We start from the raw sequence: 19635 nt of genomic DNA, 5'->3' as shown, positions 1-19635 counted from the left end.
CTGAGAACGTTACCTAGCTACCTGCCTTCTATCAGTGTTCTTTTAATGTTGATCTAGGGTGGTACTTAACTTCTACCTACTACAAACTAATGAATACATTGTATACAAGGCCACACAAAGGCATACCCAGAAAGCACATGCAGATGTTGCACAACCAATTTTTTAATATTTGCTACTTTGACCACAATATCTGGACATAAATTCTATACCAATGCACAGATTATTTATGTTCATAATGATTATAGTTGTGGTTGTAATTCGTTCAACCCTCAATGGCATAAGATAGAATGGCACATGAAAATGAGAAACACATTATTAGACATTGTTTAAAAGAAAACATATAAACATATCACCCCGTGTTCGTGAATTTGTATAATAGAATAGCAGGAACTGATTTCACCCGCCATGCACTTTTGTCCTCCCCTAATGTGTACTGGCTACAGCCATGATATGGTCACTTCCTGTTTGACTGCTTTTGTGATGCTTTGTTTGAAAAAAATCTGTTCTAGAGAATGAGAATTTGTGACTGGTGAAATTTTTTTCATATGCCTATGATTTTTAGGAATGGCAGCGCCCCCTTGAGGTCAAACACCACCAATTTGTGTGTGCTTCCAGAATGCATCACATTTAGCCAGATCAGATCTGCACCACGCTGCATGAAGTCGACCGAACCTATTGTACCATATTTGGTTTTGGGTGTGTTCATCTTCAGGTTACCACTTACAGAACTGTCTTAAAGCAATGCATGCTGGGATTCACAAAATACCAATTTAAATCCCAATAGAGGGTTTGGTTTTCTTACATGAAAGCATTGTGGAATTATTAGCTCACTTCCTGTTTGGCAGCTTTGTCTCGATCAATCAATTTCGATTGGCTGTGATCCATCCAAGACATCCACTGTAAATGAGATACGGCTACATTGTTTTCCACATACTCTTGAGAACTTATAATAAATAGCTGAAACAAGTGTATATAAAGTTATTTATTCAATTCACATATTCAGTGAAATTTAATGACAACATTCCATATCCAGAATGGTGTTTTCCTTTCTGTCAGTGCAGTTACCATTTTCTATCAAACTGGATGACATGAATTTACCGATGTTTTAAAAATCTGCTGATGACCATTCATACTTCCTTAAGGAAGAATTAGCTATTTTTACTATTTATTTGTACAAACACTTGCACAAATATCATTGTGTGTGTGTGTGTGTGTGTATATGTGCGTGTGTGTGTGTGTGTGTACCAGCTCAGCCTCCATGTCCACATGGAATGACTGTCTTCTGCAAATGTGTACACACATGGTGTTACAGAAGGGTCCCACCACTGAACAACAGTGTGTGCTCGTTCAGTCTCATCAGATATGCTGATGCATTTCAATGCTCAGCAGACAGAAAGAAGGAAGGAAGAACATGGGCTGAGTTGAGCGCAGTTCTGCTGCTGTTATTATGAGGTGAGTGGTTTCAGGCCTGGATGGAGCTCTTGGTGCTGTAGGCCAAATAGTAGACCACAACGCCAATCACGGCCGCCAGAACCTCAGTGGACACCCAGGGGCCATTCCATGCTCCCTGGAGGTGGGGTAGAGTAGGGTAGTATGGGGTGGGGAACACAGATAAATAAATGGAGTGTTAGAGTCAGAAACAGAGACAAGAGCAAGAACACAAACAGTAATAGCAACTGAACACCATCACAGAGAAATTTGTTGTTTGCCTGCAATGTTTAAGTTTTGTGTCAAAATATATAGGACTTCAAATAAAAAATGAGTCAATCTTAAGCAGGAAAGGGCAATTGATTACAACAATTTAGACACTGGCAGAATCAATCATGGTTACTTTAACTCTCTTAATACAGAAGAACCTGTCATTATTAATTACTAAATAGACAGAGATGTGTATGATCTTTATGAAGCACAGTGCAAAGCATAAGAGCATACTCACTCTGTGGTCCACGTTGACAGAGAACAGAGGCTTGATGGCAGCAACATCTTCATTGTTCCTCTGAGCCTAAAACAAGCATACACACACGCAATACAAATCAATTTAAGTGACTGAACGGCAATCTATTCATGGACGATTCTAGCCACCAAGTCCACAAAACTGTACACTAAAACACTGCAATATGCACAGAATGCACCGTACCTTGCGCAAGGCACTGTAGGACTCCTCGTCGAAGAATTTCACCTCATAAGTGCCCGAGCTGGCCTGTTTGTGGGACAAACTCCAGGAGACCTGCAATCAATCACCAAGGGGGAGGTTATGAGCATAGCCTCAATTTGATGTTAAAATGCCAAGCAAACAATAAACGCGTGGAGATGAAGACTGTGAGGAAGGTCAGACCTGGTATTTGCCGACATCTTGTCCACGGGTCACAGGGAACTGCTTCCCATTGACATCTGCATACAGGGCCACGCTCTAAAGGACACAACAGAAAACATCATGAGTGCTGACTGATTAAAATACACGGGTTTCCCGTTTACCAACAAAACTAGATGCACGCGCAGCCGTGGGGCAGAAGACACTTGGTGGCTGTCCACAACGTTAACCTAAATAGTCGGCTGCTGTAAGCTACAATCGGAATTTTTTGTATACCCCTGTTGTCTCAATGATAATAACATCTCATTTCAGACTATATTTCAGAGTTTACTGTTTATTTGCATTATTAATATAACATCATATTTTGTCATTTTTGGCGAAGACATGCATTCCCGTTAGGGATATTGAACATTCTCTAACCATTGTGATTTCTAATTGGTTCAGTTTATAGCACAAAAACTCATTTAATTCTTTTCATGGACAGCACTGCTCTGCTGTTCTATGGTGCTTTCTGCCTCTTAGTTGCGCACACATGTTTTCGTGACGTTGCACAGAAATCCATGTATAGATAGATAGATTACTTTATTCATCCTCAAAGGGAAATTATGGTGTTACGCCAGCAATTAATCATATAAACATGTAAATGTAAATCAGGTTTCTAGGCCAAGTATAATTGCGTATACAAGGAATTTGGTCTCTGCATTTATCCCATCCGTGAATTAGTGAACACACAGTGAGGTGAAGCACACACTAACCCGGAGCAGTGAGCTGCCTTGCTACAGGGTCATTCCACGTCAATTCAACCAGGGCCCACGCACTTAGGTCTCAAATTCTGAAAAAATTACCAGGTGTACCTATGTTACCCAGGAGACACACTGTAAAATTACTCTTATGTAAGATCAATACTTTCCAAGATACAGCCAGTTTTACAGGGGGAGGGGGGTGTCGATTTTGTTCGGCCTCTTTTTTTTTTGTCAAAGTTCACAAGCCCACAGCGCAAGAACTAAACCATGTAGGAGGCTCAAATTTTGCATGCTGGTACATAAATAGGAATAGTATGTAGCAAAATCGTCACGTTTGGTCTGGATAATGGTCATAGCTGTCCCTCAAAGTTGATACAAATTTTATTGGAGTTTTTGGCTGGGCTCTGTTTAAGCCTTCAGAAGACATATTTGTACTCAACATAGGCTCTTGATTTATTTTCCTTACTGAGGTAAGTAGAAACACTCACAAAAAACAATGAACAGAAAATAAATTCCTTCAGGGTCTGAACAGCAGACTTTACAAGTCTAAAAAATCATTTTGGTTCTCATTTTCAGAGCACCCAAACAACTTGTGGGAATATACAAAGATTTTTTAAATATGTTTTTCTTTATTCTCCATGATCTGTTCTTTTCAAAAACACCAATTTGACTTGTCTTATGCAAATCTTTCTTTTTCACTTTCCACCCTGAACATGAGCAAAAGGCACCATTGACATCAATATGTTTTGTATAGAGCTACCACAGGTTACTCTATACAACCACAGGTGGCAGTGTGGTGACTATATAAAACATATTGATGTCAATGGGGCATTTTGCCCATGTTCAGGGTGGAAAATAAAAAAGAAAGATTTGCATAAGACAAGTCAAATTGGTGTTTTCAAAAAGAAGGGATCATGGAGAATAAAGAAAAACATATTTAAAAAATCTTTGTATATTCCCACAAGGTGTTTGGGTTCTCTGAAAATGATAACCAAAATGATTTTTCAGACTTGTGAGGTCTGCTGTTCAGACCCTGAAGGGATTTGTTTTCTGTTCATTGCTTTTTGTGAGATTGTTTCTACTTATCTCAGTAAGGAAAATAAATCATGAGCCTATGTTGAGTACAAATATGTCTTCTGAAGGCTTAAACAGAGCCCAGCCAAAAACTCCAATAAAATTGGTATCAACTTTGAGGGACAGCTATGACCATGCAGGATTATCCAGAGCAAACGTGACGATTTTGCTACATACTATTCCTATGTATGTACCAGCATGCAAAATCTGAGCCTCCTACATGGTTTAGTTCTTGCGCTGTGGGCTTGTGAACTTTGACAAAAAAAAAGAGGCCGAACAAAATCGACACCCCCCTCCCCCTGTAAAACTGGCTGTATCTTGGAAAGTATTGATCTTACATAAGACTAATTTTACAGTGTGTCTCCTGGGTAACATAGGTACACCTGGTAATTTTTTCAGAATTTTTTGAGCCCTAAGTGCGTGGGCCCTGGTTGAACTGACGTGGAATGACCCTACAGCAGCGCTTGGGTAGCAGTGAGGGGTTAGGTGCCTTGCTCAAGGGCACTTCAGCCGTGCCTACTGGTCGGGGATCGAACTGGCAACCGTTTGGTTCCAAGCCTGAAGCCCTAACCAGTAGGCCACGGCTGCCCCCTAAACATGTATCACACATATACATACAAGCCAAAAATAAATACAATTAATATTTGATCAACTGGTCAACGATTGAACAATGGATACACATATACATACAAGCCAAAAATAAATACAATTAATATTTGATCAACTGGTCAACGATTGAACAATGGATATTTGATCAATTTATCATTGATCAAGATTAGATAGCAGAGCTATGCTTTTCTCCATGCTGTACTGTAGAGGGACTATATAAATGAATGACAACATTCTTTACCTGGACCCCATTGGAACAGGCCAAGCTGAGCTCCACAATGAACACCGTCTCAGAAGAGATGACTGCATCCGTCGTGGTGTAGGTGGAGGGGGAGAAAACAGGGTCTGTGCAGGTCTCAGCTGTGGGGGAACAGAAGAAAACAGACGGCATCAGTTCCAGTAACTGTGTAGTAACAACGTTACCCTAAGGGTGTGTTCATCAACGACAAAACTAAAACACATCGTTTATACCAGTTAGATGATCTTCTCGAGCTTTGCGTAAAGCAAGACATGTTAACGTTACTGTTAATTTGACAAACTGTAATGGCCGGCGAGCCACCAACAATTTATACAGTAGCAAGAAATAAAGAAACCCTTCAAACACTGATATTTTACACACCTACCTATTATGTTTGTAAATGTTCATCTAAAGCAGCCAAACGTTGGAGTGATTGCTGCTTCAACAGTGATTTAACGTTACTAGCAAGCTAACACTCAATTGCTAAGGCTAGGGCTAGTTTGCTATCCAACTGGACCTTAACCTGCGAACGTTTAAATGTTTTATAGATAAATGTGAATTAAATCTTGATGAATAAATGAATACTTACCGGCACAAAGGCTCAAACAGAGAGCCAAAACTGCTACAAAAAGTCTCATGTTGCTGCTTGTGTCTAGTCTAACGCTATGCCACCTCAGCTCTCCACGGATGTTGCTATCAAAACGGACGTCAACCTATCAGGACCTCGCATTCAATGAAAGACACGTCAGCGTACAGACTTAAACAGAGGTGTGTGCGACATCTAGTGATAACCGCCAGTACTACATAAACCCAATCAAAGTATATTTAGGACGTATTCATATCTATAGGTACAGGACGCCCCATCAGTAGAATTGTGTGGGTACTGCGAAATAATTTACTACCTCATCACCTCCATTACACATACAAAACCAACATCAATTCATCTATGGAAGATACCCTAATGTTGCAAAATGATGCATTATCTAGTCACAAAATCTAGTCACAGAATTACATGAGAGACAATCAAGATATTTACCGTTATATTTATTACTTTAAACTTCTTACCATAACAACAGTCTATACAAAGTAAAAGTCTCTTTCATCTTTTAATATAATGAATATAATAGACAATATTCACATAGAAGACTGGCATTATTATCCTCAAAGAGTGAGTACATCTTGACAGATGGACAAAAAACCACAGGCAGAAAAAAAACATGGCCACAGACAGACATAATGCCGAGAAGCAGACACACATCCATACGTGCATTACATTACAATATGCTGTCACATAGGCAGTATCCTACATTTTCTGTCAATAAGATTTACATATCTATATTCATGTAAGTGTGTAAATCTTAGATATATATTTATATAAAATATACACACAGCATTTTCACACATACAAAGTTTAATGTAATTTTAGATTTCAACAGAAAATTTCATGAGCGGTGCTCATTGTCAATGTTCCAGCGGTTTCTTGGTGCTTCGCCTTCAGTCGGCAGATTGTGTGCAACAGCGTTCAAAAAGTGAAAGGTCACGATCAGTCTTTTTTCACCTTTGCCCCTCTCTCCTCCAATCAGAAGAGCAATTGGCTTTAAGTTCAAAGTTCATCAGCTTGCCACCAACCAACCCTTCCCACCCCCCATAACCTTCTCTGCAGGGGGAGGAGGGGGTTTCACTGGATGCAATCCATGACGTGGATCTGCAAGGTGTCCATGTCGGGGGCCTGGTACCGGCACTTTGGGCAGCGGAAGTCCGGCTGCTCCTCAGCACCGCTACGGAAGGATGGGGGCGGCTGGGCTGGATTGAATGCTAATGGGGTGAAGAGGGGAACAGGAGATGAGGAGAGAGAGAGCGAGAGAGAGAGAGAGAAGAAACGTATCAGAGGAGAACTTGCCTAGTAGTGCTGCCTAACTGGTAGAGCAAATGCTACGTTCACGCTAATGTCACTGTGGATAGAAGCATCAGCTAAATGAATACATGTAGATGTCATACGTGAAAGGTTCCTTTCACTCAGTCACAAGGTCAGTGAATAGCATGTGTATACATGACGTGTGTTATGCAAGGATTTCTGCTTTGGGAAAAAAAAGTCTTGGCCCTATTGAATAAATGTGTTGTGTGGTGGAGGTGATGGAGTGAAACTTACGTGCAGGAACAGGGAGGTGCGGGTGCTGGTGCCTGTGCTGCATGGCCTCCAACCGCGCTCTGTAACACACACACACACACACACACACACACACACACACACACACACACACACGCAAACGCACACACACACACACACGCACGCAGACGCACACACACACAGACGCACACACACACACACACACACACACACGCACACCCACGGTATTAAATATAACATCTGCTGTACTAATACAAATCACTTTGACATGTTCAGCATAAACAAACAGCAGCATTTAATGCTCAATCCAAACCTTGTCATTAAGACATCTAGTTAAGTTATCTACAGTCACACACAGTGAACAATGAAATCCATCCTCTCCATTTCACCCATCCAATATATTCGAAAGGGTTTTACTCATACTGTTTGATATAGCATAATTGTCTGATTCATGAATTGTCGACTATTTAACATATGTATTACTGTGACTTTTAACATATTTAACATGTATTACTGAGACTTCCATCCAAAAACTCTTCCAGGTCTGGAGTACGGTAATTGACAACTCCATACCTTTCCAGACCTGCAGTAGCCCTCTGTGTGTGAGTGTGTGGTGCCATACCAGGAGGAGCCCCTATGTGTGAGTGTGTGGTGCCATACCAGGAGGAGCCCCTATGTGTGAGTGTGTGGTGCCATACCAGGAGGAGCCCCTATGTGTGAGTGTGTGGTGCCATACCAGGAGGAGCCCCTATGTGTGTAAGTGTGGTGTTGTACCAGGAGGAGCCCCTATGTGTGTAAGTGTGGTGTTGTACCAGGAGGAGCCCCTATGTGTGTAAGTGTGGTGTTGTACCGGGAGGAGCCCCTATGTGTGTAAGTGTGGTGTTGTACCAGGAGGAGCCCCTACTGTATGTGTGTAAGTGTGGTGTTGTACCAGGAGGAGCCCCTACTGTATGTGTGTAAGTGTGGTGTTGTACCAGAAGGAGCCCCTATGTGTGTAAGTGTGGTGTTGTACCGGAAGGAGCCCCTATGTGTGTAAGTGTGGTGTTGTACCGGGAGGAGCCCCTATGTGTGTAAGTGTGGTGTTGTACCGGGAGGAGCCCCTATGTGTGTAAGTGTGGTGTTGTACCGGGAGGAGCCCCTATGTGTGTACGTGTGGTGTTGTACCGGAAGGAGCCCCCTGTATGTGAGTGTGTGTGAGTGTAAGTGTGATGTCGTACCGGGAGGAGCCTTCCTGCTTGAGGCGCTCCATCTCGGACTTGGCCTGGTTCAGCTGCTCCAGCATTTCCTCTTTGATAGCGTTCAGCTTCTCCCGAGCTGACCGCTCCGCCAGGAAATCTGCTTTATAGATTTCTGCCTGCAGGACAAAGGGACAATGGGAGAGTCAGTGAGTGAACTTAGGGTGTGTGTGTGTGTGTGTGTGTGTGTGTGTGTGTGTGTGTGTGTGTGTGTGTGTTTCAATCAGTACTTGCAGGATTTGTTTTATATAACACAATGTGTCTGCATGTGTATTGAGTGACTCATGCTGACAAAAGACATGATCCTTGGATTTTCGATGGAATTAAGGTGTGTAAGCAGCATTGGTGAACCCAGATGAACCTGTAAGCACATCTGCATTTGCTCAACAGGGCCGTCTGGCAATTCTCCCATTGGAGCCTACTTTCGAATCACCAAAAACTCACGACCACTTATCTGGTATGGTGTGTTTGGCTTTGTATGATTACGGACAAAGGAGGACGTTTACCCACTGCCAATAGCTGTGCTTATGGCGTCAGTTTTAAAAGCCATGGCCGTGTTTTTTTTGTTGTTGTTTTAAAACCTTGTTAAAGCTTTGTTTACAAGAAAGATGTGTTTGCTGTAATTCAGAAAGCAATCGGTTACAGTTCAACCAAATAGTTTGGCTTAATTTCACCACTGATTACAGCCCATGGAAATAGGAGGTGAACTGAGGTGTTCACCTTGCCTACACAACTACCACAATCGTGCGTGCGTGTGTGTGTGTGCATGCGAGAGTTAGAGAGTGTGTGCAAGTCCTTGGCCTTCCTTGTATGTGTGTGTGTGTGTGTGTGTGTGTGTGTGTGTGTGTGTGTGTGTGTGTGTGTGTTACCTGTGCAGTGAGCACTGGGATGGTCTCCAGAGCGCTCCTCTGCTGTTCCACCTCCTCCTTGAGTTTGTCTATGAGTTCCTGCTTCAAAGCCAGCGCCTTCTCGGCCTCCACCAGCCTGTTCGAAAGGTCACCCACCTCGCCCCCCTGGCACACGGTCACAGGAAAACACAGGCCAAAGTGAGCATGCCCACTTGCGTTCTAGCGGTCACTTCCTCTCTCTCTCTCTCTCTCTCCTTCATACATACAAGCACACACCTCCACCGGTTGGAAACACATGCTGTCTGTCTGCGCTCTGTCTCTTCCTGTCCATCTCTCGGTCTTTCTCTTCCTCTCATTTCTTACACACACACACACACACACTCACAAGCACACCTTTCTCTGCCTTCACCACTCTGGTTAGCCAGCTCCCCACCCACCCAGCTCATCACCCACACATGCAGCAGGGGGAAATACACTTAGTGAGTATGCCGTCACTCTCTCTTTCACGCACACAGACACCTCGCTTTGCTTCCCTCAGACAGTGAAACAGGCCTTCCACCCTTCACACGTTAAAAAAGTTAAAAAAGTATTCTTCCTCATCTGTCCTGTCTCATGCAGCCACAAGACCACAACCCATGGCCGACCCTCCACGTATGCACACACACGTGGGGAAAACAGACCAGTGAAAGACAGATACACACCCTTTTGGTTTGATTCTCGGCTTTCAGTTTGGCGTCGTAGTCCTGGAACAGACACGTGTACGCGTGCTGGAGTTGAGCCAGCTTCCTCCTGTCATCACAACAGAAAGAGGAAGAGGAAGATGGAGATGGAGGGAAGGAAGTCGAGTCATTCTACATAAGACAACAATGGGTTGAAGAGATCCAATGTCACTAATCTACCCATTATAGTTTTAAGACTGAAAATGATATAGAGTGTGTTGAAGCTGTTTTCCTGTCTGTTTAAATTAGCTTAATTTTTAGATATTGTGTCACTGAACTATACTGAAGCGTATCACATACCAAGGATCAATTTGGTTCTATTGGTTGGCTATTAAGTATATAAGTATATATACTCTTTTGATCCTGTGAGGGAAATTTGGTCTCTGCGTTTATCCCAATCTGTGAATTAGTGAAACACACTCAGCACACAGTGAACACACAGTGAGGTGAAGCACACACTAATCCCGGTGCAGTGAGCTGCCTGCTACAACAGCGGCGCTCGGGGAGCAGTGAGGGGTTAGGTGCCTTGCTCAAGGGCACTTCAGCCGTGCCTACTGGTCGGGGTTCGAACCGGCAACCCTCCGAAGCGCTAACCAGTAGGCCACGGCTGCCCCAACCCTGTAGAAATCACAGTATATAGAAATATTTTTTTTAACTATTTAAAAAGTTAAATAGAATCCCAAATGCATTGTTGAACTGTCTGCCATATATCTTAGATCTTTGTGCCAAGAATCATGACTATGACCGATAATGTGTGGTGTTGACTGGTGACCCATAACCCCTGATGGACGCCGTCTGATGACCAGGTGCCTGGTCACCTCCAGGTGTGGAATTAAGTTGTGTATTTCAATATATCTGTAAGCTGTGTGTGTATATATATATATTTTTGCATGTGTGTGCACAAGACTGAACAGAAAACTGGTTTTGCTCTCATTCATTGATGACTGGTGAGCTCTTTAATGACCCCCCCCACACACATACACTCCCGAGGGGGGTGCTGGCTGTCGCTGTCCAGTCCTCCTCACCTCTCCTCGGTGATGACCAGGCGGTCATTCTTGAGGGCCGCCTCCAGGTTCTGCACCTGCATGAGCAGCTTGTCCACAGTGACCGTGTGCTGCCTCCGCTGCTGTTCCATGTCTCTCTCCAGCGTCTGCAGGGTCTCCGTCTTACTGCTCAGTCTGAACAGGGTGGTGGGGGTGGGGGTGGGGGTGGAGTAGGGTGGTGAGGGGACAAATAGAAGGGTAACCTACAGCAACTGTCTCCAGTGCTTCCAAACATGTAATACAGTGAAGCTGCCCTGCAGAGAATCCCACTATGCAAACAAATAGGTTGGTTGAGGCAGTCGAAGGCAGATTGAGAGAATAGACATGGATGTCAAAGAAGCAGGTGGAATAAGCTGCAAGAGAAATGGGGTAGCAGCATGGCAGCCTTGGGGACATACCAGCATAGCTTAGTCGAAATAGTTCTGAAGTTACTTAACAGGCAATGACACTAGCCTAGCTGTTCCAGTAACTTCAGGACTAAGTATCATTACTCAAGAATAAAAACACTTAGATTAAGACCCAGATTCCACTGGGTTCTTAGAACTGTCTGTCTGTCTGTCTGTCTGTCTATCTGTCACACACACACACACAAATCAATTTGACAAGACCTACTTCTCCTCCAGTTCCCTTCTCTTCTCGTCACTTTTCTCCAGGCCACTCTGCTTCTCGTGCAGCTCCCCCAACAGAGACGTCACCTGAGCCTTCAGGGCCTCGCAGTCTTTGGCCAACTAGTACAGACACAGACGCACACAAGGAGACCGTGTTAATTTACAACTACTACATGCACTCTGACATTTATAATATTGGATTTGGTCAATCCATCATTCAAACAGCCAGGGGGACGCACAGCAACTGTCTAGTGCTTCAAAACAGGATAATTGAATTACTGACAACAATTTTAGGCAGTCATACACAATCACATTATAATGCAGCAGAACTTTACACCAGTATAAATCACCAATAAGCACACATAACATCTTGCCTGTGTACAAAAGTCTTGTGCAACATGTTTTCCATTACTGGAGATTATAAGCGCATACAATGAACCACTATGACTTGTGTGCAGTATCTTTTGTCGCATAAAGTTCATAGCCGACCTGTGCACAGTCCTTTTCCTTCTGCTTAAGCTGGACCTCAGCTCGGTCTCTGTGCACAGAGCTCTTCTGGAGACAGTCCAGTTTCTCCTGCAGCTCCTTATACCTGCAGGCCACAACAGGCTCCTTCAATGACTACTTAGAGTGCAAGGTAGAGCAAATCATCTCTGATTCATTATTGGCGATGAAATTTCCTTCATTAGCCTTCTTTTTAAAATAAAAGTATCTTGACTTGTTTTGTCAATAAAGATTGCAGATTATTTTACCTTTCTTGCGTAGCCTGGAGCTGATCTTTCATCTTGGACAACTGGGAACCACTGCAGAATTGAAGACAAAAACTACATTAGTGACACACAGATACATAGAGACAAGACTCCTAAAGACACATAAAGATACAGTTGAAGACAGTGCTCACATAGAAAGACAGACAAACCTGGTGAACTGAATTGTACATTGCACAATACAATTACTGGCCCTGAAGCCCAACATAACCTTGTTGATGAAATGTATTTTTGTCATTGTGCAATATGGCACGACGAATCGTAAAGCATGTAGCTAGAATGATCATTAAGGCTAGCAAGTACAGATATAGAAATGATATTGTACTGCGATATAATTATTTTCATAAAGCATTAAGAATATATATTAGTACAGCATAGTAATGCTTAATTCATAGAACAGATCCTTTACAATTATAAACTAATCCGAGTATTTCATCTAAACTAAGGATAAGATCACATCTGAAAATGTGATTATCCACATGCACCAGAATGAAGTGAGTTGCCGTAAAAAAATTGAGTGGCTCCCAAAATCTGTGTGGGAGCTAACAAGGACGAGGAAGGAAGCAGTACCTGTCAGAGGCCATATGTGGAACATCTGACCTTTGAACTGCCTCGACCATCACAGTTCCACTCTGCTGAGGAGAGGAGGAATGGAAGTTACAACAAGTCATAGTTGATAACATGAAAAAAATGAGGCTGCTTCCTGGTGTTACAATTATATGATCCTTGCATATAGAAAAGCAAAGTGGGAAACAGCGTCTCTAGTGTGAAACATCTGAGGGAGATATTTCTGTCCAATTTAAGTATACAGGACTGACAAGGGCTTTATAAAAATTGCCACCTGTCTATTTAACCATCCTCAGCGGGATAAATACAATTAAACTCCAATGCTAATTTACAGTTTGTGTGTCACATTTACAAGGCATGACACACTTTATGTGCCGTGTGATAGCAATAAATTTATGGTTAAAATGGATAATAATTTAACTTCAATAGTACTTTTAGTTAGCCATGTAACCCTTCTTGGTTTTAAACAAAGACACCATCCCCTCCCCCAATGGAATGCTAATGTGCTGGTTCAAGGCCTATCAGTTACACAGGACAAAGGATATTACCTTGATATAATGTATCCATGTGTCATGAAATGTAAATGTATTCATGTTTGGTATCATTCTGATAGTCTCAGTACAAGGATTGTAATGATTTGATTGTGAGAATGTTTGGATCATTCTATAAGTGATATTTCTGATATATATGATATCTCCCCTCATGCTATTCTGATAAGAATGGATAGGTGTGAAATAGGTGTGTGAGTATGTTAGTCTGATGCCAACTGGAGAACCAATCATGTGGGCTTGTTTCTGGCGCCATTTTCTTCTTTGTCTAAAGCATTTAAAAGTAACTAATTTGCAATGTTTGTCAGATTTTGGATTTTTAGACTTGGACTTATAAGATGTAGAACGGAAGAGAGAAGAAGTCGGCTACAGGCCAACCTAGGCCTTCCAGGCCTGGGCTAGGCCTACATAGACCATAGACCATTTTTTTGTACCCTCTCGGCTTGTAACAGAATAAACTTGATTCCTGAGTTTTTCCTGAAGTTTGCCAGTCTAAGATTAATATTAAGTAATTATTCACCACAATTACTTTCACGTGTGACTGACTAAAGCACATTGAATGACCTCTGTTTATGAAATACGCTATATAAATAAACTTGACTTGACTACACTACAGTTTGGTAATAGCATGGTGGCATACTTAGCACATCATGGCAAAGCTACGGCAGCTACCTGCTGGAACGCTTTTCCAACAAATGTATAATACATTACTCATGTATTCAACTTTACACGGTACTGTAGTTTGCTACAGCACTGTAGCCTAGCCTATATAGCATAGCATGATACAGTACAAAAGAAAATTACTGAGGGACCAGACTCTTTCAGCATTATATGCTTTTGCAAGGCATTAGTGACAACACACTAGTGTTGTCACGATACCAAAATTAGGACTTCAATACGATACCTGCCATAAATATCACGATGCTCGATACTGAAACGATACTACGGCGAAATCCTAAGATATCTGGACAAGAAAGGACTCATACCTCCTCCAAGTGTATTGAGTCATGTGTGTTGAATTCGGTGCAGTTTTGTAGTGTGCAGGTCAATTCTGGGTTCTAAACTTCTAAACTTCCTACATAATTATTATTTTTTATAGTCAGTAAAATAGTAGGCCTACTTTGTGTGATTAAGTCCTTGTTATAGTTCATTTGTTGTGTTGTGTTTTGGCAATAAAGTATCTTTAAATAGCCAAACTAGGCTAGATCAAGGTCAGTGTTGAAATTACTGCATGCAAATCACTGAATGCTATGCAGAGGGGCCTAATCTTTAGGCCATCTGATGTACAGTATAGGCTACCCTAGGCCTTCCCGTGTTAATGGGATTTCTTTGACAGTTGCAAAGGGAAAAATGTAAGGATAGTCTTCTTTGCGCCCAGTGTACAAGTACGACGTTCCAAACACTCAGGTCTTCGTCAGATAGGCTTACACCATTACCTGTTGCAAAATATCTGTGTGCATTACTTTACGTCTATTTCTTTGATAACATGATTTGCTACCACGTAACAATAAGCCGCTATTATTATTAGGACTCAACAGGCTTTGATGGTAATATGCTGTGGGCTTTAATTAGGGCATTTCGGGTAGCCTATCCTACATCTGGGCAATAATTATTGTACAAATTGCAGTCTACATGCCATGACAAATATTACCAGTGGTACTGACCGAACATGAAATAGATTGTTTGGTAGGGTTGGTATTCTGGCGTGAACATTGCGCTTTCATCACGTTAGCACCCTATGATTACAGCTCGTTATGTCTCGTCAAAATGATTACAGCTCGTTATGTCTCGTCAAAATTCATTGATGAAGGAAGGTTCGCTTTATCCCAAAGAACCATACTCGTTTCACTTTCACAAAACAGAAGAGAAGAACTTGCCACTAACCATGTAGTTGTGTTTTCTATAGCATAGCCTATTCGTTAACCTGTCGTTCTTTGAACTCTTTAAAAATGTTGGGATATGTCTGCGAGGTGTTTAGCCAAGTAGCATACTGCTTTTAAATGACTTTAAAACATATTTTACAAACGGGCCTCTGTGTACCTGATGGCTTGCCTTCACTATTTGCGATGTATCCGAAATAGTTCCAGATTTCACATCACTTTTTGTTTTATCCACAAGGCCGAGGACTGACTGCAAAGAACTATGTTGACGTTGCTGCGCTCACTCACTCAGAGCTGCCTGCTTGACACGCCCACTTGCCTAGATGCGTGCAAGGAGCAGTGAGAGCAGCAGTTCACACAGACCGTTATTATTTTAATAAAGTATCGATTCTAAAAACGTCGGAAATCGTATCGTTTTTTGCGTGAAGGCATCGTGATACCTTTTTAGTATCGATACACCGTGCAACACTACAACACACTACGTTATAGTTTATTAGCATGGTACAGTCCAAATGAAGTATACTACAGAAGGAGTGTGGTAGCTACCTGCTGAGAGAGCTGACTGAGTCGAGCCTGCAGTTGGTCCACAGCAGAGCGCAGCGCATCCCTCTCCATTTCACCCTCGGCCTTCTCCCTCTCCAGCTCGTCATTCCTCTTCCTGAGCACCCGCATCCCATCCTCCAGCTTCTCCTTGTGGCTCTTCAGCAGCTGCAGAAACTCGTTGGATCCTTCACAGGGCTGGGGGGGGGGGGGGGGTGGGCAAAGGAGAGGAAGAGGGCCAAAACAGATGAATGAAACAGGCAACTCAATATAAATTCATTCAAGAACACACATGAACAGAAAAAAAGAGCCAGATTGAATCATCTGTGAAGCGACAATGAGACGAGATTGTTTTGTTTGAGTGGGCGGGGTCAGCATTCAGTATCCAAATCCAAAGGTAAAGCTTCAATGGTACATGTCAGTAATTCTGTAGAGTAAGCTTATTTACTAACAACTGTCTGTCCAAATCTTTTTCAGTTGATGGCGGGGGTTGGGGTTACTGGACACACTTGTTACATAATTCATGGCATGAATAAACCACATGTTGCTCATGGTTCAAATGCCGAACCAATCTAGTTATTCACATTACAGGTGGCATCTTCCTTTTACATTTTCCTATTTTCACCTATCAATCATCATTGTTCTTCTGGCCACAATTACAAGACAAATCTGGTAATTTAACAACTCAATCTGTTGAAATACAATGAACTGTACTACATACAGAAGTCTACAATGAATCAACCACCATTTTAGAAAAAGAAACAGAAACAGAGAGAAACAAATTGCCAAGGGGAGTTAGAGCAACATCTTGAGACACACCACAGACCACGAGAAAGACAGGGAGAGACCTAAAACAGGGCCTCAATGAAAACACAAAAGAAGGCACAACTTCAGAGATTACGCTGGAACAGGAGAGGTGGGTGATTAAAAAGCTGAAAGAGGCTCCATGGATGGGACATTAGGACAGGTGTCAGTCTAAGCGGTGCAGGAAGGTAGCAGGGGGACATGTTGGGCTGGTGACATGCTCACCTTACTATCCCCACTGTTCTCCTGGAAGGGCTGAAAGTCATCCACACTGGTGGACAAGCTACTGAGAGAGCTACTCTCACTCCCACAAGACTACACACACACACACACACAGACACACATATATATATATATATATATATATGTATATAACACCCATGTGCACATGCCCTCCCATGCCCAGATACTGTATATGCCCACCCACAACATCAGATTCATACACACACACACACAAATACATGTTTGTGGTAGTTGTGTAGGCAGAAGTTGGTTATGTTAATGCTGATGAAGCTAAAGGACATGTGTCTTACCAAACTCCTGGGATTTGCCATGTCCCCTTTCTCTGCATCCAAGTGTTCCCCTGTTGACTGGTAGCAACACAAGACAGACAAACAGAGCAGCATGAAGACCCAACTAAATCCAACATTACACTGCTAATTATGTTCAAAATCTGGGTGAATGGTTTATTAGTCTATGATGCCAGACATTACATCTCGGAAATCTTGCAAGCCATTTCTCTCCGATGGCGGGCTCTTCACGTCTGGGTCGGGAGCCTGACTTCCTGATTCCATGAGGGTGGTCTTGCTGCGGTTTCCTGGGAGGCCGCCGTTGTGGGTGACCTTCCCCAGCAGGACCTGGTTCTCCTGTGCAAGTCGCTCCACCAAGGCCTTGGCCTCACGAAAGCGGCAGCTGAGGAACTCCCTCTCTTCCTTGGCCTTCCTCTGCCACCCTTCCATCTCTCCGCACCGCTCCCGTAGAGAGTCATTACTCCTCTTCAACGCCTCTGATGGAACACAACAGCTTTGCGTTTATTCACTCTCTTCCGTCACTTTTCTCAGTTGAGTGGCTTTTAAATGCATGTCAGAGAGAGCTGTTATCTCACAACGCTATAATACACTACATCAAAGCAGCACTAGGATAAGACAAATGATGCGTGAGAACCAACCCAGTAATATTGGTGTTCATACCTCGCAGCTGGTAGTTGTCTCCAACCAGCCTTAGCACCACCTCATTGCCAGCCAGCTCAGGCGGAACCCGAAGGGAGCCTTGGGAACTGGGGCCGAGCGAACCATTGCTTCCGGCGCCCACCGCCTCCTCCCCGTTCATCTCCAACTGCAGTGTGCTCCCGGCGTTGGGCTGGGGCTGAACCATTAGACTGGGAGAACCAAGGACAGGCCGACGTGTAAATAAACCACCACTGTCAACAGGACACATGTCATGTTATAATAATGTTAATATAATATTACGAATGACATGATGGTAAAAACGACCCTGTTACAGGAAACCACGGAAGCGGTCTTTCTACTTTCGCTTTCACCCTAGCAGCTATACCATATTATGCCAGACCAGTGTCACGGTTAACAACGCAGACACTTTTGACTTAAGCACTTAGATTACTCTAACGTTAGGTTCATGAAAGACAAACTGTCATAGCCAGCCGATTGGGTTCATTATTTGTGAGCTGATTTGAATTTGTAAACTGTGACAACAATGGTTAGCATGGACAACATTAGAGAACACCGCTTGCTACACAGCTTATTACTTTAATAATCAACCAAATAATTAAAAATCATCGCTGAGATTTAAATTTGATGCCATCCTTACTTCCAAAAGAAAAGCCACCGATAGCTGTGTAAATCGACTGCAAGAATTGTACTACCAGAAACTAGCTAACGTTAACGTCATTGATATCTGCTTGCCAATGGCATTGTCACTGGCTTTATTTTCATGTTCTCAACTAGTCTAGCTTGTTGGCTACAGAACACATGACGTTTCCCAGCTCGCATTAACATTAGCATAGCTTTACTGCCACAACAAACAAGTTAGTGAAGGGGCGTGTACCACAAGACCAAACAACTAGATTATTAAACAGATCACCCAGTTATTGACATCTAACGTTATCCCTGTATCTTGTCGTCGAATCTATCGTGGACTATCGATAACAGACAACACGAAGAATATCAAAACCAGCTGTTTAGACTCTTGCTTGAGTATAATACAAACTGCTAGCTAACCATCCTACGTGGCTAGGTAGACTAGCGAAATTACCTCATCTTCTTTTCCGCTTTTCAATATATTTATCATTGCATGCAAATCAGTGTTTGGTAGCTGAATTGATAACACATGATTCATTGAAAGTAACGTTACATGCCAATAAGCAATCTCGCCAGTTCATAAGTCATATCTGCGACATACATTTCACTAGAAGCTTCAAAAGGCAATTTTGACATGTTCAGGATCTGGCAGTGTTAGCAACAGAAACAACCAAAACAGACAATTCAACATCAAACAGAGAAAATTGACACAGACGGTTAAAACAAGTCCAGTATGATACACCCAACTGGATAACTAGCAAGGTGATATAAAGACCATCCTACCTATTCACCCGGAGCCTGGTGTAACGTTATCCAGCAGAAAACTAAACTAACCGTTAATGTTAGCACGCTAGCGTTGTAACTTAAACGTTGGCTAAATTTGGTTGAGGGCGATACGCAACGTTAGCTAGCTATGACACTAGCGAACCAAAATGACATCTGTCTGATTAAAAATAATTGTAACGTAAGACATCCGTCATTTTCTTTAGCGAGGAAAAACCACACACGAAAATTACAAGCTTCGGTTCGCTTGGCTAACGTTACAGCATGTTCTAAAAACCGATGCAAGTTGACAAGCTAGGAATTCCCCTGGCTACTTCCGTGTTCCATCATATGACGGCATATGTAGAAGTGTTCCTGGGAAATGTAGTTCTGA

The 19635-nt window shown here is 42.6% G+C and overlaps 2 protein-coding genes across 6 annotated transcripts; both read right to left on the bottom strand.

Moving 5' to 3' along the window:
• Positions 1–967: 967 nt before the first annotated feature.
• On the bottom strand, positions 968–5682 carry ssr4 (signal sequence receptor, delta). The gene is made up of 6 exons (XM_076277350.1): positions 5565–5682; positions 4979–5097; positions 2336–2410; positions 2138–2227; positions 1937–2002; positions 968–1567 (listed from the first exon to the last, which is right to left on the bottom strand). The coding sequence occupies exons 1-6, from the start codon at positions 5611–5613 to the stop codon at positions 1463–1465; spliced, it is 504 nt and encodes a 167-aa protein (XP_076133465.1). The 5' UTR covers positions 5614–5682; the 3' UTR covers positions 968–1462.
• A 316-nt stretch (positions 5683–5998) lies between these two features.
• Positions 5999–19564, bottom strand: ikbkg (inhibitor of nuclear factor kappa B kinase regulatory subunit gamma). Of its 5 annotated transcripts, none has more exons than XM_076275864.1 (16): positions 19263–19564; positions 17853–18082; positions 17376–17668; positions 17196–17252; positions 16888–16977; positions 15865–16056; positions 12894–12958; positions 12309–12359; positions 12046–12148; positions 11561–11676; positions 10931–11083; positions 9888–9975; positions 9208–9351; positions 8321–8457; positions 7125–7183; positions 5999–6790 (listed from the first exon to the last, which is right to left on the bottom strand). In XM_076275864.1, the coding sequence occupies exons 2-16, from the start codon at positions 18034–18036 to the stop codon at positions 6654–6656; spliced, it is 1869 nt and encodes a 622-aa protein (XP_076131979.1). In that variant the 5' UTR covers positions 18037–18082; positions 19263–19564; the 3' UTR covers positions 5999–6653. The 5 variants fall into 5 exon arrangements, with proteins under 5 accessions (XP_076131979.1, XP_076131982.1, XP_076131980.1 ...); XM_076275867.1 differs by having other exon boundaries at positions 12894–12955; XM_076275865.1 differs by having other exon boundaries at positions 17853–18040.
• Between the last annotated feature and the right edge of the window lie 71 nt (positions 19565–19635).

The sequence above is a fragment of the Alosa pseudoharengus genome, unplaced genomic scaffold, assembly GCF_046254945.1.
Source record: "Alosa pseudoharengus isolate Yale_2024_CS ecotype anadromous, Long Island Sound unplaced genomic scaffold, YU_APseudo_1.1 YU_APseudo_1.1_scf_9, whole genome shotgun sequence".
Classification (NCBI taxonomy): domain Eukaryota; kingdom Metazoa; phylum Chordata; class Actinopteri; order Clupeiformes; family Clupeidae; genus Alosa; species Alosa pseudoharengus.
The sequence above is the reverse complement of the archived record's forward strand: the minus strand, read 5'-3'. Positions and strand labels throughout refer to the sequence as shown.

Coding starts and splice junctions, on each gene's coding strand:
- ikbkg (XM_076275864.1), bottom strand. CDS start 18,036: ATGGTTCAGCCCCAGCCCAACGCCGGGAGCACACTGCAGTTGGAGATG. Junction 17,669..17,852: donor AGACAACTACCAGCTGCGAG/GTATGAACACCA, acceptor GTGTTCCATCAG/AGGCGTTGAAGAGGAGTAAT. Junction 11,677..12,045: donor AGGAAAAGGACTGTGCACAG/GTCGGCTATGAA, acceptor TGTCTGTACTAG/TTGGCCAAAGACTGCGAGGC.
- ssr4 (XM_076277350.1), bottom strand. CDS start 5,613: ATGAGACTTTTTGTAGCAGTTTTGGCTCTCTGTTTGAGCCTTTGTGCC. Junction 2,228..2,335: donor AAGATGTCGGCAAATACCAG/GTCTGACCTTCC, acceptor GATTGATTGCAG/GTCTCCTGGAGTTTGTCCCA. Junction 2,003..2,137: donor CCTACAGTGCCTTGCGCAAG/GTACGGTGCATT, acceptor TGCTTGTTTTAG/GCTCAGAGGAACAATGAAGA.